This window comes from Magallana gigas, chromosome 7 (assembly GCF_963853765.1).
Source record: "Magallana gigas chromosome 7, xbMagGiga1.1, whole genome shotgun sequence".
NCBI lineage: Eukaryota > Metazoa > Mollusca > Bivalvia > Ostreida > Ostreidae > Magallana > Magallana gigas.
This window is the reverse complement of record NC_088859.1, coordinates 33,064,900-33,090,268: the sequence shown is the minus strand read 5'-3', so window position 1 is coordinate 33,090,268 and position 25,369 is coordinate 33,064,900. Positions and strand designations below refer to the sequence as shown.

Genomic DNA, 25,369 nt, shown 5'->3' with positions numbered 1-25,369 from the left:
ATCCCCATTCTGACAGGGATAGGTTTTTACCTTATGTCATGGTGCCATACAGGTCATCCGTACATGAGACCACAAGGTTCACATCAAACCTCATGATGCTTGGTAGAGAGTGACTACACCGCTGGACATTATGTACGAGATGTCAAGTATGTCAGAGAGAACTTGATTACAAACGCTACCGCTGTAGAAATGGCGCTACAAAACATATCTAGATTGTTGGTATCATTGTAATCTGATTTTTTTCAAGGTGTTTATAAATAGGTTTCCTTTAAAAACAATGCTTCTGAATACATTACATCGAATTTTTCGATTATTTTTAAATACTAAGTCTTGTCAGTGGTGATGGTTTTCGATTCATGATTGTGCGTAGCTCCAAACACTGTTTCACTTCTGTTTTGCCAGAGTAACTGCAAAGGAGAGTTGATGAAAATCAACTCCCACAAAACATCAGCATATTTCGCTAGCCAATTTGCTTTGTGGTTTTTCTTTATTTCAAGAAATACATTACACACACAAAAAAGACATACATTTCAAGTGAACAATGTCGGCGACGATCGGTAGAATATTTAAATCATTGCACGGAACAACTAAAGAAAAGATTGTGCAATCTGAGCATATTTTAGACATATCCAATCGCATGTCTGATAATTGTCTATATGATGTTTCTACTTTCTGTAAGATGAACATTAGTTTTCTATTCTGCTGCACCAGTTCGTGGCAATTGATATCGGTATCATATTCTTCCAGTAACAATCTGGATCTAAATTAAAGTATTTACATATTTCAGTGTCTTTGTCTGTGATAATACTACGAGTCGATTTTGCACTGTACAGTCCAATAAATTCAAAATACGTTTTGTTGGGGTGTAAGCAGGATTTGCATAATTAAGAGAAAAGTAAAGCATATGAATATGTAAATATTAATATTCTAATATATTTAATCATATGATAATAATGTCTGACAATTTTGTAAATATAAGTATTAAGGAATCATTGTTTGAATATTTGATGTGATGACTTCAGCTAGTCTAGGCGCGAGATCAAATCTATCATAAATCTCTTCGGACTTGATTGGATGTGACCAAGCTCCGGCCAGAATTATACGTTTTTGTAAACTCAAAGAATGATATTCTTTATTCTTTCAATAAATAAATAAATGAATAAAACTATTAAATAAGCATTTAATTACTAGTAGGTAATTAAAATAAAACAAATGAATTCTTTGAAACATTGCTTCTCAATTTATTTAGTCTATAGATCTGTCTGAGACAATTTAATTTTGTAGGTACTGATAGATCATTGCATCTTCTCCCCCTCTATAGTGATTGTCTTGCGTCCGTGCTCCCGGACGTCGTCTTAATCGACTTCGTATATGCAACTGGGTCCGCCCGAACAGCCTTATCTTCAACTTTGCACATGGGATCATTTGTCTTGTCAACAGCCCCGGTGTCTTGCAACGGTCAGGTGTATACACGAACAGGGGTTGCGTCCTCTTTCTAACAGTTGGGTCGACGGCTTTCTCGCAGGGTGTAAGGTCCATTGTTAGCTGTACATTCACTGGGTTCTTTGTGACTGATACCCGATTCTTCACCATTGGTAATGTTGGGTTCCTGTGAGAGCCACTCCTCTTCATCTGAAGACTCTTCTTCGTGGTTATCTCTTGATAAACTATCTTCACTGGATTTAGTACCCTTTAAATTATCAAACTGTTGGCTGCTTTGACCTTTCTCAACTTCGTCTGGATGGTTTCTCTCTTAGATGTCTTTCTTGTCTGTCGAATAATTACATCTTCTACAAAAGTGTCTGGTTTCATAACACTCGGCCATGTGGTCTTTCTAAATATATTCCGAGTGACCTTTACTTTGAAAGGAACAGGATGGACATTTCTTTAAATGTTCCGTACACGTACAGGAAGTCTTCGTCTTTGCCGTTTCTCTAACAGAAAAAAACTTGCTGTAAAAACAATTTACCGCTGGATATAACCTTGCAGCCATTTAGGACGCTTCTAATTCTAGATTCTTTCTTCTTGCCCCCAAAACATCATTGTCAATCTCATCTGTTTCAGACCCGTCGTCACTTATAACATCTGCCTTGACGTTGCTTGTAGAAGATTGGTTAGTATCTACCTGAGAACTAGTTTCTTCATCAACCTCTTCTCTTAACACCTGGCCACGCTTTAGTCGTAACCTGTCAATATGCACAACCTGTGGATTGCCATGTTGTCCACAATCAACCTTGTAGGTAAGTCTATCAGTTTACTGAGTACTTTTAATTGACCTTGCCAGTAACGATCTTCCGACCTTTCTAATAGGAAATTGAACATAAACTTAATCGACTGGCTTGAACTTTTGCTATGTTAATTTCTGGTCGTCGTGTTACCTTTTCTGTCCTTCCATAGCTGTGTTTATGTGCAGACTATCCAATCTAAAGATAGAACAAGTACATGTACGGGCGTTGACTAGACTTTATTATTTTTTGTTAAAAAATTGTTTGGATATAATTTTTCAAAAATATTTCTATCAAAAGTGTGATGGAGTTAATTCTATCTTTAAATATTACACAACATGAATCATGCATGTAAATGATTCTTTTTAAGCTCGGAATCCTTGTCGGAAAAGCCCGATAATTCATATTACAAAAAAATGCGCGTAATTATATGTATTCAAATACAGCTAAGAAATTACTTGCCATGCGAAATCACATATTGATTTTAAATCAAATACTAAAATCAATAAAATCAACTCCCGTCAGTACTTTGATTATTTGAATACATACCCTTAAAATTATGAGTATTCTTAAAATTCAAACTTTATTTGATCAGTCCATCGAATAATCGCATTATTTGACTTCTCTGCATCTTTCCAAAAAGTATTTATAAACGATGTAATACTATTTAATTACCAGTACCGACAAAGTTTCAGCCATTATCAAATTTTTTTAATTCATGATGATAAAGTTCATAATTCAGGGAGATGAACACGTGCACATTTAGATTATATATATATATATATATATATATATATATATATATATATATATATATATATATATATATATATATATATATATATATATATATATAAAACACCAAATTTGTCCGATCCATCTCATAATTTGAATTGTGTGCATGCATGTGTGTGAATTAATAACAAACATCATGTACCCCCGAAAATGAGAAAGAAGTAAGTTTTGAAAAAAATGTTTTATTAAAATTAGTTTTGAAAATTTAATCTTCATTGTATTTTCCGATGTGAAAGCAAGCGATTTCAAACAAGAAAACATTATTCTGATCCAATTTGGGGACCAATTTTCTCTAATTCTAAAAATTTTGGGGTTATCAAAATTTTCTCCCAATTTTCGGAAAATTGGACTTTCGGTTTATGTTTTCCCCAAACATAACAGTAGGCTAGATATATAGGGCGCATGAACTGACTTTTAAGATAGGTTAAGCGCGTTTCCGTTGGAGAGGTAGGTACATGTATTGTATCCCAGACTTGAAAAAAATGTTTTATTAAAAGTAGTTTTGAAAATTTAATTTTCATTGTATTTTCCGACGTGAAAGCAAGCGATTTCAAACAAGAAAACATTTGTAATATCTTGGTAAATACGGGAATAAATCACCAGAACACGTGGGAATTCAAAAACACATGTTTATCTAGAAAGTTCAACAACACAGTTGTTGCAATCTCGATCCCGAGGTAAATTCACAAACACTACACTCCTCCCTTTTAAAATCTTAAATTCTTTCTTGAATTTAAACAAATGATCCAAGTACACAAAAATAACAGATTTGATTTAACCTTAAACACGAAAATTAACAAACAAAACTTTCAACATAAGAAACGTCCAAATGTCACAAAGTAAGTCAGATTTCCTCAATGAGCCTACGGACGGGTTTGTGTTCACGCACGGGCCGTGGTGAGGGTATGCTCATTGACTGGTTCGCCGCCCTGGATGACATCACTCGACTGGTGGTAGACGGTGTCTTTGACGTTTGACTAGATGGTGGGGAACTTCCTGTTTCCTTGGAAGGTTCTGCATTCGGGAGATCCACTTCCTCTGGTAGATCCACTATAGGTCTTGTCGGCTCCTTCAAGGAAAAGTCGCTCAGGGGCGACACGCTTGTGGAAGTTTAGCATTGCACGCTAGCAAGTGGTCAAGGTGACAAAATCTTTTGCGATTTCCGACTTGGACTAGGTAAGTAAGTGGACCACAAACTTTGTTTACTGTTCCAGGTAACCACTTCCATTTCCCAGCCTGAATTGTAGTCTTCACCTGCACTTGGTCTCCTTCTTCAAACTGTCTGACCTTCACCTTGCCTCGATCATGAAAGTCTTTCATCCGCTGCTGGCTTTTCTCAACACTCTTCCCGATGTCAGGCTTCACCAGTGTGAGACGCGTTCTAAGTTGCCTCTTCAGAAATAGCTCAGAGGGTGACACACCAGTAGTTGTGTGGGGAGTAACTCTATACTTTAATAGGAAGTTCGCTAATCGATGCTCTAGCGATTGTTGTCGTCCCTCAACATCTTTACTTTTCGGGGCCTTCTTCACTATCTGTACTCCTCGCTCAGCAAATCCATTGGATTCCGGGTGGTACGGTGGAACGAGGGTATGTTTTATACCATTTTGACGTGTAAAGTCACGAAATTCATGGGACGTGAACTGTGGTCCATTGTCACTCACTATCTCCTCTGGTAATCCGGTTGACGCAAACAGCATCCGAAGTTTGTCAATCGTGTTAGCACTGGTGGTTGATCTCACTGGAATGACTTCCAACCACTTTAAATAACTGTCATTGACAATAAGTAGAGATTGTCCCTTATACTCGGCATAATCAATATGGCTGCGTTGAAATGGTCTGGTTGCCCAAATCCATGGGTGAAAATGTGGCAGACTGGGGACTGTTCCTGACGGACATACATGACGGACATGCCTGCACTGTCTCCTCAATGTTTCTGTCCAAGTTTGGCCACCATACATATCCTCGTGCAAGAGCCTTCATCCTGCACATACCAAGGTGCTCTTCATGAAGCTCCTCGATGATTCGTTTACGCAGTGCCATAGGAATTACCACTCGGATTCCCCAAAGGATAATCCCTTGTTCTATACTCCAACTGCTCCTGCGCTCAAAGAAAGGTTGAACTTCTGGATCGTTAACCTGACTTGGCCAGCCGTTCAAAGTAAGTTCAAATACCCGGGCTAAAGGAGGATCCACCTTTGTTGCACGAGCAATGTCTGTGTTACATATGGGTAGCTCTGTGTTGTCCAGCCCTGTGCAGTAGACATCCTCATATTCTTCTGTACCAAGATTCCCCTCTACTGGCAATCTGGATAGTGAATCACAATTTCCATGTTCCTGAGATGGACGATATACAATCTGATATTAATATCCTGAGAGAATTAGTGCCCATCTCTGCATCCAGGCTGTGGCTAAGGTAGGTATACCATTTTTGGGTCCAAAGATAGTTACCAATGGTTTGTGGTCTGTGTTGAGGGTAAAAGTTCTGCCGTACAGATACTTGTGGAACTTCTTCACACCAAAGATCAATGACAATGCTTCTTTCTCCACTTGAGCATAGTTCCTCTCGCTGGAACTTAAAGTACGAGAAGCAAAGGCGATTTGCCTCTCTGAGCCATCCTCCATCAAATGCGAGACTACAGCTCCCACTCCATATGCTGATGAGTCGCAAGCTAACCGCCGGGGTTTTTTCATATCGTAGAATACCAGTAACTTGCCCTTTGTAATCATCTGCTTGCTTGCTTTAAAGCTGCTTTCACATTCATCTGTCCACGTCCACTGCTCTCCCTTTTTCAACAGGTGATGTAAAGGATGCAATACAGTACTCAGATTCTGCAGAAATGAACCATAGTAATTCAGCAAACCCAGGTAAGCCTTTAGTTCTTTCACATTTGTTGGTCTAGGAGCATCACGAATTGCAGCAATCTTCTCATCTGTGGGATGTATCCCGTGTTTGTCCACCATGAATCCCATGTACACGACCTGATCCGCCATGAAGATGCACTTGTCCTGCCGCAGTGTCATGTTGTACTGGCGCAAGCGATGAAATACCTCCTTAACAGTCTTAAAATGGGTTTCATCATCGGGGGCTGTGATCAAAATGTCATCAATTCGACCCACTACTTGTGGTAGTCCTGACAGGATCTTGTCCATAATTGCCTGAAATATGGCGCTAGCGGAGCTTACTCCATACGCAAGTCTTCGGTAGCGAAATAGTCCAAGATGCGTGTTTATTGTAAGGTACTCCTCTGAGTCACTCTCCAGCTCCACCTGTGAGTATGCCTGTCTTAAGTACAGTTTTGTGAACTTCTGACCTCCCGCAAGGAACGCAAACATGTCATCAGTGTTTGGTAGAGGGTACTGCTCTTCACTGATCACTCGGTTGACAGTCACTTTGTAATCTCCACATAAACGCACCGACTTGTCCGCCTTTGGCACAACGACAATGGGGGCAGCCCATTCACTGTGTTTGACTGGATAGATAACTCCTTTCTCCTGTAGTTTCTTGAGCTCTCCTTCAACTTTGTCTCTTAAAGCATAAGGCACAGGTCTTGCCTTGCAAAATGTTGGTGAACATTCCTCCTTCAGTTTTATGCTTGCTTTGAAATGCTTGATTGGATTTTGGTTCTCCACAAACAGATCAGCATACTCCTTTGTCAAGTGTTCAATTCTGTCCTTCGTCACCATGAAAATTTCCTTCCAGTCAATCTGAATTTTTGATAACCAGTCTCTTCCCAGCAAGCACGGCTGACTCCCTTTGATGACTAGCATAGACATATTCGTCAGATGCTGCTTTCCATATACAACAGTCACACTACATTCACCAAGAATGGGAATGATCTCCTTCGTTTTCGATCTTAGCACGATTGTCGATTTCTTTAGCTTACAGCCGGTAAGCATTTTCTGATAAGTGTGTTCATTCATGATTTTACGAGCACTCCCTGTATCTAACTGAAATTGCACTATTGACCCGTTGATACTTAGTCCAATTGAGTAGCTCTTGTCTTTGTCGACCTCGCTTGTGCTGTGTACGGAATAAATTGACAGATCCTCCTCCTCATCAAGAGAACTTTCACTGTCCTGTACATAATGGGTAGTCTTATCTTGTTTCAAATAAACTTTTCCCTGGACTTTACAATGTTTAGCTATATGTCCAGGTTTCCCACATTTGTAGCATTTAATAGAGTTTCTGTGTTTACCAGCATCCAAATAGTGCTTCTCTCCACCGCGATATCCTGGCTTCTTAGGTCCTGCTGATGTCGGTTTTCCTCTCTGTCCAGGTTTCGAATTCATGAAGTGAACCGACTCTGTATTTCCTGCGAATGATTGAGTATCCTTATCGGCAATTTCCATTGCTGTGGCTATTCTGACTGCTCCATCGAAATCTAACTTCGCTTCGGACAACAACTTCTTCCGTATGGCCTCTGATTTGAGTCCGCAAACCAACCGATCCCTCAGAGCCTCCTTAAGAAAGTCACCAAATTCACAGTCTGCCGAAAGTTTTTTCAGTTCACATACGTACTCATTCACCGTTTCCCCTTCCTTCTGGTTTCTTTTATTAAATTTAAATCTTTCAGAGATGACTAGCGGTTTAGGCATATAGTAGTTTTTCAAAGCACCAATAATGTTCTCAAACGAAGTGTTTTCCGGCAGTTGTGGCTGTAACAAGTTCTTAAGAATTCCATAGGTTGCGGGTCCAATCGCTGATAAAAGCACCGCCACTTTTTTTTCATCTTTTACCCTGTTCGCGACGAAAAACTGTTCAATCCTCTCCACATAATTTAAGAAAGATTCCTTTTCCTCATGAAATTCACCAAGCTTTCCGATATTCGTCATTTCGCTTATGATTCAAGTGTCCTCTTGATCCGAAATAAGTCGAAAATGCTCCATCTCGTCGCCACTGTAATATCTTGGTAAATACGGGAATAAATCACCAGAACACGTGGGAATTCAAAAACCTATGTTTATCTAGAAAGTTCAACAACACAATTGTTGCAATCTCGATCCCGAGGTAAATTCGCAAACACTACAACATTATTCTGATCAAATTTTATAATTGATAAGAAAACCAATTTGGGGACCAATTTTCTCTAATTCTAAAAACATCATACTTTGCTAAGTTTTACTTTTTTGGTCGGCCGGTGGTCGAAATAACGGCAATCCCGGTTTAAGGCTAGATCTATTTTGGGGTTATCAAAATTTTCTCCCAATTTTCGGAAAATTGGACTTTCGGTTTATGTTTTCCCCAAACATAACAGTAGGCTAGATATATAGGGCGCATGAACTGACTTTTAAAATAGGTTAAGCGCGTTTCCGTTTGAGAGGTAGGTATTGTATCCCAGACGATAGGTATGTAATATACATCTACTAGGCCTACTGTATTTTATTTAATTTACTTGTGCCTTTTTCAGTGGAAATGTCATTAGAGAAAATGGCGGGATGCTTAAACAAAAGCATGTTTCATTGTGTCCTTTGTAGTAAATGCAATTAGTTTATGTAATTAATCAACACTATTTATTGTTAATGTAATTTAATGATCTTTGACCGGATCCTTACTGGGGCTCTAAGAGGGGTTCAATGTTTAAAATGCATTTGCGCTTGACGCCGTTCGCCCTAGTTTCTGTTCGCCCAAGGTCCGTTCGCCTTATTTTGATACAGGATTAATATAGTTGTGTATTTTCATACCTGTATAATTCACTGGCGTCGGAAGCAAATTGAAAGTGGGGGGGGGGGGGCGAGACTGATCCTCAGAAATATTGAGAGAAAAAACCTAATTCCCAAAATCATAAAACCCTAATCCGTGGGGGGGGGGGGGGGGAGTTATCCTATAAATCTTTCCAGCTATAACATTTTTTCCCCAAATCATGGAAATCCTAATCCCTTCACGATAACTGCGCGGTAATTCTCTCTTGCAGGGCAAATTGAAACACTTGCCGAAAATTTAGTAGGTAGATAATTAAATGACGTAAATGATATGTTATTGACGTAACGTCATATTTCACCAAACCATGCCACTTTGCCCTGCAAAAGAGCAGTACCGCAGTTACCGTGAAGGGGTTAAATAGAGCAAACGGACTCGAGCGAACAGGTAGATAGGGCGAATGAACCCACTACCAAGATAAGGTACGTAGATTCTTAATTATACAAATCATGATCACTGGACCAATACTGGGGTTCTAAGATGTGTTCAAAGTTAAACGACCTCAGACACAGAAAGTGATATCGACCTCGCAAGCTCAGTTGATGACACTTTCTGTGTCTTCGGTCGATATCACTTAACATGGGTCCATATAACCACATATCGACCTACAAAAATGTCCATAATTGTATGATATTGACCTCTTAGGTCATGTGCTGATGAATATAAAGTTCTGTTTCTTCTAGATAGTTGGATATGAGTTAATCAGAGAGGTAGAAGTTAATCAATCATATACATATAATAATTGGTGTTTGTTAAACCGTGACCCCTGGAGCAATGCTGGGTCTCCAAGAGAAGTTCAAGGTATAACAGAGAAATATATAGGGAAATGTTTAAAGATATTCTTATTTATAATGCTTCATTTAGCTACATTACTCTGTAGTTCTCATGCATACAAATTACCAACATATATCCTCATATCAAAGTCACAAGTCAAGAGCATTTTTCACTTTTGACATTCATTTATATACAGTTTCTTTTACAATTTTGTCATCGTTGATTATACCTTTATTGAGGCCTAAGAGAATAAGATTGTCCATTTGATGCACCTTAGATCTAAGGTAATGAGTGCTTGGAATTTTTGTGAGTTTCTCAATATCTTTAAAGAGTTAAGTATTAAAGAAAGAAGATGGGTAGAATGCCCAAACAAAGATGGATAAGATACATGTACTGTAAAATAAAAATATCAACAAATCTGATAAGTCTTTAAAACATCATTCAAAACAATGTATATTTTACATAAAATTGATTTGTAACCCTTAAATATGTTCAATACTTAGAATATGTTGATTTAAACTGGCGAATGCTTATAAAAACTCAAAATTGTGTCATTTTTTAGAACTTTAATGCCTTTTCTTTTTTAGAGTGGGTCAGTGCACCTTATTTTTTTCATGGTCTGAAGAAAAACAAAACAGTTTCAATCAATAAAAACATGGAGAAATTGCAATAAATTGGATCACATTTGGTAATGTTTGAATAGTGTGCATGTCCACTACGTATTTAAAGAGAGTCTTGATGCGACCATAAAAACGCATGCAATGAATGCGATGCTCTCGTGCAATGTATGCGATAGTTTAATTGTGTGAAGCCGTAAAATTCAGATTGCAATGTGTTGTAAAGTGCTCGTGCTTCAACCGTGAAAGGGTTGAAACAACATAGATGATAATTTAAATACTTTAATTACTTTTATTCATTTTTATGGATCATAATATATTTCATGATTGCAAGCTGATAGACCTATATGTATAAACAGTTAAAGCTGTCTCCATGAGCTACATGTATGAAGGTAGCTAGCACTGCAAAAAAATTCCTGTAACCCTCTCATGTCGCTTTTATATTTTTTCTGTGATGCTGGCAATCCTCATACCCATGCACATGAATCGTCAAAGAAAGCATATTATTGTTTACATTATATTGTAAGTTTAACCACTGGTACTAGCTGCTGCTCTTGTTGGAGTGAACTTTTACTGTATGAACACTGTTTTGGAAATAGTACGTGTATACGTTTGTGTGACGAACCTAACAAAGTGAGGGTTTCCATTTCAGCAGCAGCTGCTTCTGATGGAGGCAGAAAAAGATATAAAGTGTGGCTTTTGTCACCTTGGAGTTGAAGCGGAACCAGTCTGTGGCAAACTACATCATGACAACAAAAATACTTCGGCCCATCAAAAGTGCATGGTAGGTAGTACACAATGAGTACCTTGACGTTGTGTGAAATACCATGACAATTATGTGTCAGAGTCTGTTGTTTAAATCCCATGTGTCTTGTCATTTGATGCAGACAGTCATACAGAATGTCGAATCAGGATGTTCAAAAATGACAAATGATGTTGCATAACACTGCTGTACTTTATCCTCACACCTCTCTCCAACACAATAAAAAATATTTTGTGCTTTACTCTGTTTTGTGTCATATAAGATAATCATTAATAAAAACAGAGACATGTCGATTTAAAAGTACATGTATTTCTATTAAAGCATACATAAATCCTTTTCTGATAAATCTATTTTTTTCTCTCATTTTTTATTAAAGAAATATTCAGCTGATCTTGTGCAGTACAAGTTTACAAGTTTTGGAGGATTTAAAATTGACAAAGTTGAAAAAGAGATACGCAGAGGCAAAAGATTGGTAAGTCACTGTAAAGTAAAAACCCTAAGACCTCATATTGCTCTCATGTTCAAATCATTGTAACACCTACTGTCTAACTTAGTGAAACATGTAAATGATAAAAATGTGATAATTATTGTTCATTTGATTGTTAATCACCGGTACTATCTTAAATGCTTTTTCTTTTCTTTTTACCACTGTCAGGTTTAAAGTTAATGTTTCCATTAATATCACTAAGGTACCTACGAACTGTTAATTTATTTTGGTAGAGATGTTCTATTTGCAAGACTGACAAGAGTAGACAGGGAAAGTGGCTTGGTGCTACATCAGGTTGTGCTATATCTAATTGTTCTAAAACCTTCCACTACTACTGTGCCAAGCGGGATGGTGTGGCCATCACAAAGCGCTTGGAAGTCAGATATCTTAAGGAGAACTCCACCATTGTCATGTACAGGTAAATCTAAAGTAAAACAAAAAATAAATGTTTTTGGATAAACATCCATACCTTACACCTTGCCAAAGGTGTGCATTTTACAGTCAAACTTTGTTATCTCGAACTAGATGGGACTGCTTAAAAACTTTGTGATATCTGAGTATTCGAGATATCAAGAGTAAAATATTTTTAAAAAAATAAGTGGTTTGATGTACAAATCACTTCGACAAATCCACTGTATTCGAGATATCAGTGTTCGAGAATTTTAACTTCAACTGGACTGATCTTGAACTACCATAAATCAAAGCACAACATCAATAATTTGTAAATACAAGACTGATCAAATTGTCACAATTTCAGTGAGGTAAATAAGATTTTTCTTTTCTTGCTGTCAACAAAAAATACATGTACATGTACAATGGTATATCTTTGTGAATCTCCTTTATAAGTTTAGTAAACCTGATATTTTTTTTTCATAAACAGTCGGTCATTAAGAAACCAAGCACTGTAACTTGTTATGACTTAGTGGTACATCAAGTAAAACGATACGCAGGGGAATTGCCACTACTCTGAAATGTACATTTATTTTTGTTTTATTTGTAGAGTGTTCTGTGGTCCTGACCATTATGAGCAATTTAAAACTAATAAAGGTAAGCGCTTTAAAATATATTATTAAAAAGGTACTTCCAGATCAAAAACAAAAGTAGGCACACTAATTAAAGAGGGTGCTATCTATACCTGTTAAGTTAAACATAACACTTAACATGAATTTATGCTAAAGTAAAATAAGGTGGTATGGGACATCTGTCAATATTAATGTGGATTAAAGTATGTTATAATTTTAAAACTTTAATCAATTTAGAATTTTCAAATTCAATGATATTTAACCAAAAAGATATGTTTTAAAAAGTTATGGAAAGGTTAAATTTTTAAAATCCCCAGCGGGATTTGAACGCATTACTTACAGATTCGTAGTGAACCCTCTGTGCTGTGCTGTTAGGTGACACATTTTGGAAAGAAACTATTTATAAGATTACACTTGATTTTATTAGGTCACCTGAGTAAACTCAGCCAAGGACATGGGGGGGGGGGGGGGCAATATGGCAATATAGTGTTAATGCATTTAAATAATGTTTTAAAATCTTCTTCCCTAATCTCACACATCTGTATAAAAAACTGACCTCATAATTACCGGTATGATTACCGGATAGTCCTCTACAAAAATTTTGAATGCCATGTCCCCTCAAGGATTGGTTTTGACTGTAGGGCAGGGCCAAAATGGATATATAGGTGTTAATGCATATAGTGTTTAAAAGTTATCTCCTTTACTCCCATTTACCTGAAATGAAAATTCATGATTTTGTAGACCAGATCTATAAGTTTTTCGCCAAAATTATAGGTTTCATAGTTATTTTTGAAAGATTTCAGGCAGGGAGGTGGTTGTCATTACCAATTTATAATTTTTCTAATCTAGAATGAAACCCAATTAAATGAATATCTGAGACTCCTCAACAAGTTTATTTATGTACTCAGGTGATCGTTAAGGCCTATTGGCCTCTTGTTGTTTATTTCGATTGATAATACGTCATAACATGGAAGTGTCCCATACCACCTGAATGTGTCTGTGGAGAGGCCAGCAGGCATCAATAATTGGAATCATAGACTCAAATGATAATGATTTGATGACCAAGTGATTACAGAAATCCCCTAGGTGTTACATCTAATAACATTCATCTCACTGAGACTTAATTTGAAGGGAAAAAAAGTATTATTTCACTTACTTTGCATATACAACCAATTGATCTTGATAGTTAAGTAATGAAATTACTAGCAAGTTATAACACATTGTCAAGGTACTATTGGCTAAGACATTTAGTTCTACATGTTCATAATGAGTGAGAAATTGATTGAAAAAAAAATAAGTAGGTATAACATTGAAATGTATTTACCGTACAATAAAACATGGGTACAGCAAGCTTGTCATGATGAATTCACACTTACACCAATGCCAGCATCAATATGCTATAACAAATAACACTTAATATTTGTACCATAGCTTGTCGAGTTTTCTATTGTAAAAAGTGTGGGTTATATGTACATACCCCACACTTTATTTAACTCCGCCTACTACCTCTAATAAAACTTGTTTTTTAACACGTCCATAATACTCCACAGTAAGAGATTCCTCCAGATCAAAATTGCCAAAACTCAACACAGATAACTGACTCGACTAACTTAGTTCGTCGAATAAATCTTATTTGTAGCTCGAGACAAAACAATATCAGCAGTGGCTTTGTCAGAAAGACTCTATTTTAATATTCTCCTCCATGTGTGCGGGCAAGAATAGAAAAGCGTGTTAAATGAAATAGGGGTATCTTGTTTAAAGGTTTTATAGAAAGTCAATAACATGATAGGACCTCGTTTGAATAGTAAACTTGTTTTGTGGACAGAGTAAATAGCGGTAGCCAATTGGATTTGACATTTACCTTTCATGGTTTCGCGACATGCATTATTTTTTTAATACGTTTAGTTGTTAGGATACAAAATTATATTTTTAATGTATAGTGGGTCACCTCTCCACGTTTTTGTTGTTTTTTTTTGCTTATTTGGCGATTTTGTTCGGTATATATATATACATGTACATGTTTTTTCAGCCATTTTAAAAAAATCTACATGTATATTATTGATACAGAGTATCAAATATGATTTTAAAAAACTAATTACCTTCATCAATTTCAATTTAATTGTTTCAACATTTAGGGTTCGTAAATATGAAATTGTGTTAATAAGTTCAATTTTATTTTTTTAAAGCAAATATCGATACTATAAGGCCAAAAAAAAAATTAATGATTTGTTTCTCAGGCACCGCCGCATCAGTAAAATCATCGCCGCATCAAACTTTTTTATCGTTATTTTTCCGGATTTTTTATTTCTTATCATTATCGGTTTTCTCTATTATGGAATCTATGTAAAGAAACGCTCAGAACAAATGCTTGTCTCTGTCAGTGAAAAACGTTATTTTATCTGAAACATCTACCCAGTTAACAACCTAGGGGACTACCTGGGCTAAATACAACTTTATGTAAATGTCATTACTCGCTTTGTTGTCGGTAACTTCGCCAGAATTTCCTCAGAAAGAGAGGTTGAAGTTGCCCTGTATTCTGAGTTCACGATCGTTAAAGTTAACTCCAAAAGCAATAAAATGATAATCATCTAATTCAAAAGACATTTTCATAGTCTAAGTTAACCCCTGCTGTGATTAATAACTAGCGACTGTCTTATCTTCAGAGGTTATAAATACGGTTGATGCAACCACATACTGTGCACTGAAAATTACAACCGATGTTTAACTATAATTTTAGGTGCTGATATTACAATTAGTTGGTAACTTTTAATTAATTAATAACTCTGCCAAGTTAGTGCTAAAATAATCATGAAACGCTCGTCTACAGTTATCTTTAACTAAAAAATTCTGTACATCCAACTATATGATGGTTGTAATTGGGTCAAAAGGTTGGACTAATACCTCCAAAATACACTTAAACATATAGACTGGTTTTATTTGTCATTTAGCCAACACAATTACGAAACATTTTAGCTACAAAATGTATGATTACACATAATGAATTAAATTTAAAAAACCGGATAAGATTTTATTTTTTTTTAGGAGTTGTTTTATTTTTAATTGACTTGCTTCTAATCAAATTCAAATTTAAGGTTGAATCTGTGTATAAATGTATTATCATTAGCATTATGCCATTGTCAAAAGAATGGAAGTCTACCTGATTTCTCAAATTTCTCCCTATTTTTCTGTGAGGGAGAACTTCAGAAGTGAAGTCTCCCCGAGCTAAGTTTGCTCTGGGTTGGTCCCTGTTAACAGATCCACTGAAATTTCTTTATCTTCAGAAATTGAAGCCTATGCGATATTGCATAGAAACAGGAATAAAGGACACCTGTATTGTTTGAAAATTTTATGATGACATATTTACTTTTCCTTGATTTCTGTCCTCAAGGCACTGAATATTAATAAGAAAACACCCCCGAATGAATGCTTTATTTGATAAATTTTTATTTGGCAAATTCAACTAGTAAAATGCCATAAGAAGTCCCCTATTTCAGTTTAGACTTCTGTTATTACTGTGGAGGGGAAAGATGGGCCGCAAAATGAAGCAGGAGCATAAACCATTTGTCTTGTTTGTTCATATGCAAAAACTCAAACTTATAAAAGGAAACAGAACAGTTTAAACTAAAAAGAACAAATTAAAACAAATGTTTCAACTTTGCCAATGTATGAGCTTGATGAAAAAAAAAAAAAAAAAAAAACCTGCCTGCCTCATCAAAATTTCAAAATTTTGGCCCGAGAAACTAATGATTAATTTTTTTTGGCCTAAGTCGGAAAATGAATAAATATGAAATAAAAATATAACAATGAGAAGTCGATCTATTTATTAAGGCTATGAATTAAAGATAAATAAAGAATAATTATTTTTTGTCGGGGATAGAAAGTCATTTTGGAAATGCACGGAGTAAAGACAAACACATTGGCAACGTATTGTTTAGAGGCAAGTGCTCTCACGATATTACTATAATAATAATATATAATGATAATCGTAAACTATGTTACAAGTAACTTACCCCATATACTATTGTTGGTTATGTGCAGATACCCGATTGGCGTGGTCATAACGACACTCGGGAGCTACGCTCCCTCGTGTCATTATGACCACACCCATCGGGTATCTGCACATAACCAACAATAGTATATGGGGTAACTACTACAAAGAATCTATTTTGCCCCTGGTACTTCACACTTTTACTGTTTCTGTAGTAAAATGTTTAAAAGAAGTGCTGGCATGGTTAAGACAGAGGCCCTGGGTTCGAGTCCTGATTAAGACTTGACTTGTCACCTTGCTGTTACATTTGGGTCCTAACATGGGCGCCAATTTATGTATTTTTTACCCACTATTTGGATTCAAATAATACTTTAAGGCCTTGTATGTTGATACATGTATTTAATATTTATTGCTGCATGCTTTAAAGTCAATTTCAACAAACATATGTGCTGGATTTACTTGGTTTGGTGATCTGAAATTATTAACAACATTTAAACACTCTCATTCCATTCATTCATTAAATTTCCCCTAATTATACAGTATTTATAGGCATAAAATAAATAACTCACCAATTAGTACAGAATTTATGAGGAATGGAAAACAATTAGTCAGGTTGACAGGCTATGAAGCTCTATATATCAACAATCTGTCTTGGGTCATGAAAATAATTCTTTCAGTTTGTGCTCAAAGTTAAATTAACATGCACTATACCAGTACATGTACCAGAATACACAGTATAACATACCCTTCATTCACTGATCCACCGGCCAAACTCAACCAAGTGACCACTTGTACCACCGCCATATTATAAATGAATGAATGAATCAAAGCGTGAACAATGGCAAATGAAAGCATGATATTTAATAATAAATGAATGCAAGTTTGATGTTCAATATTATTAAAAGCTAAAATTTTTAATAATGAAGCCACACCAGAGCAACAATTAAAGATATATAAAACCCTCATTAAAGAATTAAACTTAAAAAACATTTTATTTGATGATTTTAGGTGCATTAAAAAACCAGCATCAGCATTTAGTAAATTGTTCTGATGAAGAGCAAGGAAGTGATGATGAAGATAATGCAGTACATGCAGAACCAGACAGCCTTAACACACAGTATGATGATGATATTTTGATGATAAGCCAGCTGTCACCAGAAAAAGACATGGATGAGGAAATGTCCACTACCAGCGAAAAGGGGGGTGCAATTAGGAAGTCTGCTAGAAAAGGCAAGAAAATAGAATTAAAAGAGTCTGCTTCTCCCATTGTTAAAAATGTGCCTGATGGTAAACAGAAAACCAAAACTAGCCCTTTGAAAGAAAAGTCTCAACAAACAATATTCCGAAGAAGATGATGAGATCGATCAAATTTCAGAAATCAGTGGGAATGAGAATGATTTGCAAAATGTGAATGACTCTAGTGATTCTGAGCTGGAAGATCCATTTCATAGCAAGGCATTAGATGTAAGTGTCAGGCTGACGGACATTAGAGGTGACAGGCGTCCAATTAATAGGTCACGGAACCCAAGTCCCGAACTGGAGGATTCAGACACAATTGAAATTGAAAATAACAGTGTACTAAAACGCAAAGAGAAAGCCAAAAAAAGTAATGTTGAGGTTGTGAATAAAAAAACAGATGTTAATGTTAAGAAAGGAAATCAGGAGGCAGATACACAACAGAAGACACAGGTCACAAAGAATGGAAACAAAAAAACCCGAGCAGCAGAAAATCAAACATTTTCAACACCAAAGAACAAGTCCCGCGGAAACAACAAAACCTCAAATGGAGCCCAGAGATTCATCACACCTGAGCTACACATCACAACTTCCCCGTCTTCCATTGATGAAGTTGACACAGAAGACCAGGCTTCTAGTAATGTCCAGGGGTATAGCTCTGATGATGAAATGGTTCAGCAGTCAAATGTCTCCAAGAACTCGTGTAATACCAGAGACAAGAGTAGTCTACAAGTCCTCCCCCACACACCAGGGATAAGTTCAGAGTCGGAATGGGACGAAATGGCCAAATTTCCCAGTATGTATGATTATTTATAAAGCGACACACTGAAATAATAATAGTTTAACAGTATGTATATATATGATAACTAATACATATAGACAGATTTTGCAGAAAAACTCCTAAAACAATATTGAACACTTCTTTTGTTGTAAGTAAATTGTGAAATCCTGAAATAGAATACTACTGCACTCAAGAAGAGTATTCAATATTAAACAGTATTTTGATATTAAAGTATTCAATGTATAATGAAGGGATATTAAACAATTTTTAATTATTTTGAATTAATTAAAAATGCATTGCTAGATGACAATGAAAGTGAAATGAACCAAACTCACCTACTTTTTAAACCAGTTTTTCCAAATGAAAAATCTGGTTTTTGCGGGCTGGTGGCTGCCAAAAGGATACCCCTACAGTTTTCAAGATAAAAAGTTGTTGTTTTGCAGATCAATTGTACATATATCAGAAATGTGCATATTACATGGATTTTGATTTTTGAAAATTAAGAAAGAAAAAAAAATTAGCTGTTGAACATACCGGTAGTCATTTTTTCGCATAATATTACTCTTAGGGTACCCTTATTGTACAGATAACTCCTCCTACTGTTATCAAGATAGAAAGTTGTTGTTTTGCAGATAAATTGTACATATATCAGAGATAAGAGTATTACTTTGATTTTGATTTTTGATAGTTTATGGAAAACAAAACAGCTGTTGTACTTCATTATTTTTGGGCAAAATATTGCATATAGGGTACCCCATTTCTCTTCAAAGGTAGCGTTTCTCAATTCAGGGTTGACAAATGAACTATGGATACTGTTTACACTAAAGAAAACCCAGTTTGGTGTCACAATGGCAGCTTTTCTCTTGTACGATATCTATTTTAAAGATACGGTTATCATAAATCATATTTGATATGATTTAGCTAGTAATCAAACCAAAGATTTGTTTTAGTGCAAAAAGCATTGGTAAATTTCTGTATTTTTACACCAAGCTCACAAACACATGTAATCAATACTACTCAGTAGCCGAATATTGTTTATTGATAAGAATTATTAATGTTGTTTAACCATGTGGGTTTCAGCGTGTGCTTTAGCAATTAGCAGTACAACCAAAGTCTCGCCAACCAAAAAGATCATGATAACCCAAGAGGCCAAGGACAGCTTTGATGTGCAGAATGTTGCTATCTGGACCAGTTCAGAAAGCTTTTCAGATCAACTGACCGATGACCATCTTCCTCATTTCATGAAAATTATTACAGATATGGTCAGGTAAATTTTTAGCAGTGACTTTTGGGAGAAGATGTTTTTGATAAATTTCTTCCATTCAAATTGTTCATGTCTAAGCTTATGAATGAAATTTTGACAAATGTATTCCTGTATACAGGAAACTATTTGCCCCCATTTAATTTTTGCCCCCTTTGTCCTTATTTCCAGCAGGCAAATTTAAGACTGGGCGAATTCCAATGTCTCGAATTTTCTCTTTTTAAAAAGCACAACTGTGTCTATGGAAATTCAATGACGGGCAAAACTATTTGCAAGTGTAAAAGGGCGAAAATTGTATGGGGTGAAAATAACCTTGAATATAGAATCACTGAATGTTATCTTGTATATTAATGTACCAATACTATTCATTTTATTAGGGCCCCGCTCTACGGGCGCCCTAAAGTGATCTGTCCGGCTTGTCCAGAGCATATCTTCTCTCCCCTTGGTCCAATCTGGCTCATACTTCACCCACAGAGTGCCTTTGGGTAATGGATGTGCAGTGACCTTATACCATGTTTCTTGGTCTTAGGTTAAGGTCATAGAAGAATTATAAATAAAATTCTTGTGCGGAGCATATCTTCTCTCCCCTTGCTCCAATCAACAGGGTTGTCTCTAAGACCCGGGATGCGGGGAATTCCCTTGCCTATGATGCTTTAATTACCCGGCTATTTTTGCATTTTAAACATAATGTAGCAATAAGCAAACCCCCAGACCCCCCCCCCCCCTGTACTTTTTCATTTCCTCCTTCTACTTCAATTTTTAGAGACACCCCTGAATCAATCTCATACTTCACTCACATAGTGTCTATGATCATAGGGTTTGCAGTGACCTTGAATAAAGTAAGTCATATCAGACCGTGCAAAAATCCTTTTTTCATAGCATATATATTTCCACTTAGCCCTATTTGGCTCGTATTTCAGATAAACAGAGCTTATGTATAAGGGGTGTGTAGTGACCTTGAACCAATTTTTAAGGTCAAAAGTGAAGGTCAAAGCAGAATTATATGAAAAATCCTTGTCAGGAGAATATCTTCTCTCCTTTTTTTCAATCTTGCTCATACTTCACTCACATAGTGCCTTTGATTAAAGGGTATGTAGTGACTTTATATGATGTTTGTAGATTAAGTGTCAAGGTCATATCAGATCAAACAAAAATACTTTTTTAAGAGCATATATATTCTCTCCACTTTGTCCTTATTGGCTTTACTTAAACAGAACTTTTAGGTCACCTGAGTCACTCAGGTGACCTATTGCAATTGGTCTTCGTCCGTCGTTCTTTACTCCCACACACCTGAAAGGAAAACTGAATTCATGATTTTGTAGACCAGATCTTTAAGTTTTTTGCAAAAATTATAGGTTTCTTTTTGAAAGATTTCAGGCAGGGAGGTGGTCGTCATTACAGATTTATAATTTTTCTACTCCAGAATGAAACCTAATTAATTAAATGCATTTATATGAGACTCCTCGACAAGTTTGTGTATGGGTTATATGCTACTCAGGTGACCGTTGGTTAATGGCGTGCAGTGACCTTGAACCAAGTCGATGTAAAGGCCACAGCAGATCTCTTTATAATCAGCTTTAGACCATAGATTATATCCCATAGATTGAACAAAAATGCTTGTATGTAAGTGGTAATAAGATTGAATTAGACGTTCTATGCCAGGTGGAAAATTTTGTTATAGGTCAAGTCAAAGCAAAATTCTCTGAAATTCTTTTCATCATATTGTCCACTATGTAAGCAGGCCCTTTGAGATGGTCACCATCTCAATGTTGTCTAGATAAAATTTGCTTTGATTAATATGTAAGTGTGATTATACATTTTATGAAAGTAGAAATAGAATCCACCCTTCACTTGCTACTTCCATTTATTTGTACAGGAAATATGCTTATTCTGGCATTTGTTTGATTCACAGGGAGAGACAGTTTGAGAAGCTTGGGAATTTGTTGACAGATACCAGTTGTCAGCTTAATCAAATGGAATCAATTAAACATCTGCTTAACCTTCCGGAACAAATTGTGAACAAAATCAGGTCCTCATTACTGAGTGATGTAAGGAATGAAAAGGCCAATGGAGAAGAGGTCCTCTTCATGGATGCCAAATTAAATACTCTGTTTTTAAAGTTGAACGATACGGTGGACAGAACATGCAAGATACGGAACAGACTTCTTCCAAATGCCAAAGAATTATTGGGCCACCTGTATGAATGGACAGATGCTACAACTGTGTCGACTACCCCTTTGAGCCAATCAGACACTGAAACTGAATGGAAAGGAATCTGTGATTGGATGAATCGGGAAGGTTGGAACCAATGTGATTCATACATTTACCCATCAGATGAAATTTTTCTTGCATCCAAGGAGAACCAGGGTATAGATAGATTAATACAGAATCAGAATGCAAGGGAAGGCCAGACCCTCAATAAGAAGGTGTTTTTCATGAAAGAGATGAAAAACTTTGTAAATAGCATCATGTTTCTTCAAGAACTGATTCGTTCTGCTTGTGCTGACACTAAACACTCCCTCATAATTTGTCCTGTGACTCAAAACATCAGCAAAGAGTCTCTTGTTCCAGCAGATCTTGGGAAAGAAACCGTTGTTCAGATTATGAGTGCCTTCAAACCATCCATTAAGAGAGGTACATCCATTATTGTCATCAGTCTGGGTAATCAAATTCCAAGGAGGAAGACTGCAGGTACATGTTTATAATTTTGGTCTTTAAGGTCAAGATCGAGTAAATGATTCCAAACTATCTATTTAGTGCTAGAACTATTATGATGTCATTATTGATATGTTTAATCTTTTCCCTGTACTTTACGGCTTTAGAGGAAACGTAGAAAATGATAAAATTTTTGACATTTTAAATTATATCATGAAAAAAGTAACCCCGATACCTATATTCAATTTGGCGTCATTTTAAAGAAGAGGTCAGGAGCTTGTTTAGTGCCCTTTTTGGAGAGACTGCAGGCATTTCCTTATTAAAAATGGACAAGACTCTGGGATTTGTTCCGATTTCCTTCATATTCCATGGAAAATGACAGATTAAAACATTGATTTTTCATTTTGTTTACCAACAATTCAAGCCTGATACTCCCTATCAAAATTCAAGCCTGATACACCCTATCAAAGCTATTGTTTTTAGGTATCATTGAAAGAAATCAATTTGTAACTTGAATTTCAAAAACCTGTAGGCACCTTTCACTTACTAGATTTTGACCTTAAAGAGGCTGGATGGTCGACAAATTAACCATCAACTCTGCCTTAAACTTTTAAACTTGATATTTTTGGCCAAAAACTATCAGTTAAAATCCATATACATATGCTTTAAAGTGTTAACATTTTCCTATATCTCTATACAGAGCTCCTTGTCAAAAAGAGGTAAATATAGCCTAAAAATGGGCACCACCATTAATCCCTATTTAAGGCCTCTTAATTATACCTCTCACTGTTGATATTTAACATAAGGTTTAAATTGTTATCAAACAGATATTGATGAAATCACAGTATTTTCAAAACAACATTTCCCTCCGAATGTGACCCATAGAAGTAAAATGTTTCATTAGCACTACGAAAAAAGACCTAAATTCTCACAGTTGTATTTTTGAAGGTCAGACGTCAGCACCTTCTTGTGAAAATGAGATTACTGTCTGTCAAGTGGTAGTACCGGTGAGGAGTGATCGAAAACGGAGAGCAGTAGCTACAAAATCCACCACACCACAACAGAAACGCAAAAAATAATTGAAATCTGTTTTAAAAACCATCAACACTAATCATTTCATGCTTCTCTTGAGTGAATATTTGACTCATCATTTTTTTTTTGAAATTTCAATGACTCCGTTTTTATTTAGTATGAAATTTTTGGAAGCATTTCAGATGACCATGCATTTGTTGTAAGCATCGGAGTGAAAGTAGTTCTAACATCATGTATGACAATGTAATGTAGATTAATTTACATTTTAGTTCAAACATGATACATGTATTGAAATATGGAGTTAACCAACTTATCAAATTGTAATCAATATCGTACCACACTGTATATGATACATGTCTTCATACTGCAGGTAATACATAACTCAGGGATGTACATCTATTTATATTTTTACGCTAGCCAATATTCAGAGTGTGTATTATCCCCCTCCCAATATGAATTCTTTCAAATTACAGTGTAAACCACTAAACCAGTGTACATGTTCATGTATTATTGAAAAATATGATATACTGGTATATTTACATGTAATATTAATAAACTACACGGTTAGACAGTCATACTAAAAAGTTGCAAACTAAAATACCACCGGGTATCATGATCCTCTGATTCACAAACAGCAGCAGTTAAAAATCTCATGCATCAAGTCACAGTTCACCAGTTTGTTGACAATCATGAGAAAATCATGACAATTTTTTTTTTCAAATTTAAAACTTGTTTGCACAATTCGTTAAGAATGTGGAGAGTAGACCTGTACAAATGACAATATTTTTAAATTTTTTTGTAGATTGATATGGACCTGTAATTCATACTTTGTATTTCAATCTCTGTAAACTTAAGACCAGTGTATATTTTATTTATCATGTTGGCATTTAATGAAGGACCCAGAATGTGTTCCTGTATGTGTTCATGTATTTTATACGATAATCAATATACAGCCAAACGATTCTTGATATTTTATATCAGGTTGTCAAAGTTGCTGTATTTTTTTTAATTGAAATTTATATTTGATAAAAAATCAATCTACAGCCAAAAGATTCTTGGTATATTATATCAGATTGTTAAAGTCAGTGTATTTAAAAAAATGTTTTAGGTAGTAATGAGTATTTTGTTGTTTATATTGATATTATCAATTTAAAGTTGAAACAAGAAATAATTATCCAGCAGCTCTTAACAAAAACACTGCTTTTGATAAATGCTATTATTAGTATTAAAGCTTTATGACTAAGTTTAGAAGGGCATGGCCATGACGTGAGCTACAATTTTTTTTTGTTCATTTGAAGTATTTTGTGTGTCTTTAATGCATGGCCAAAATTTGAATGACAATCTGACAAGTTGAAGTTTCATTAAGTTACGATCATGACCATGTCCTTTTGATTTTGATTAGCAGAATTGCTTTCTAGTTTTTGATGATTTGTTTATGTACTTGTTGTCATTTTGAATGAAGGAGTTATTTATATTTAGTTAATTTGCTAAAAGCATTGCAAGCTTCATTTACACCCGATATGTTTTAATTTGCATTTTGTGTATTTTAATACATATATATATATATAAAAATAGCAATGTATCAGAAACGAGTTGTGTCCTTTTTATCCCCTTTTAAAATAGATAGTATGAATTTAAAGTGGTTTTTATATGAATACTTGTGTCATAATTATTCTGATCTGATACAGAGACATGTATTTTCCTACATAATGCATTCCCTCTGAAGTTGCCTGGGTTGCCTGAAAAACTGAGTTATACGTATTGTAGTGTGACGCAATATTTTAATGGCCAAGAGTTCCTATGTATATAAGTAGTTGAAACACCGTCTATCTTTTTGCATCAATTTTGTCAATTCTTTGTCTATGATATTTTAGTGCACGGAACACACTGGTGAACATTTACATCAATTCATTGAAATCAAAAGTTTCATAAAAACTAAAATTAATTTCCTTAATCTGTGATTTATGAAAAAAAAAATTTTTTTTTTGGGGGGGGGGGGGGTCGTACATCAAGTTTCAGACACATATTTGCATT

General features: G+C 35.6%; 1 protein-coding gene across 4 annotated transcripts; it reads left to right on the top strand.

Annotated features, from left to right (window-relative positions):
- Positions 1-61: 61 nt before the first annotated feature.
- On the top strand, positions 62-24,899 carry LOC105337152 (uncharacterized). Of its 4 annotated transcripts, XM_066066642.1 has the most exons (10): positions 9,148-9,777; positions 10,081-10,181; positions 10,766-10,894; positions 11,250-11,345; positions 11,594-11,778; positions 12,361-12,407; positions 17,379-18,402; positions 19,468-19,654; positions 21,561-22,339; positions 23,252-24,899. In XM_066066642.1, the coding sequence occupies exons 7-10, from the start codon at positions 18,276-18,278 to the stop codon at positions 23,380-23,382; spliced, it is 1,224 nt and encodes a 407-aa protein (XP_065922714.1). In that variant the 5' UTR covers positions 9,148-9,777; positions 10,081-10,181; positions 10,766-10,894; positions 11,250-11,345; positions 11,594-11,778; positions 12,361-12,407; positions 17,379-18,275; the 3' UTR covers positions 23,383-24,899. The 4 variants fall into 4 exon arrangements, with proteins under 4 accessions (XP_065922717.1, XP_065922716.1, XP_065922715.1 ...); XM_066066645.1 differs by lacking the exons at positions 9,148-9,777; positions 10,081-10,181 and adding an exon at positions 62-146; XM_066066644.1 differs by lacking the exons at positions 9,148-9,777; positions 10,081-10,181 and adding an exon at positions 8,833-9,141.
- The last annotated feature ends 470 nt before the right edge of the window (positions 24,900-25,369 follow it).

Excerpts from the sequence above, each read along its gene's own strand:
- LOC105337152 (XM_066066645.1), top strand. The coding sequence starts at position 18,276 with ATGGTTCAGCAGTCAAATGTCTCCAAGAACTCGTGTAATACCAGAGAC. Across the intron at positions 19,655-21,560 it reads ATTATTACAGATATGGTCAG|GGAGAGACAGTTTGAGAAGC; the intron begins GTAAATTTTTAG and ends TTTGATTCACAG. Across the intron at positions 22,340-23,251 it reads TCCAAGGAGGAAGACTGCAG|GTCAGACGTCAGCACCTTCT; the intron begins GTACATGTTTAT and ends GTATTTTTGAAG.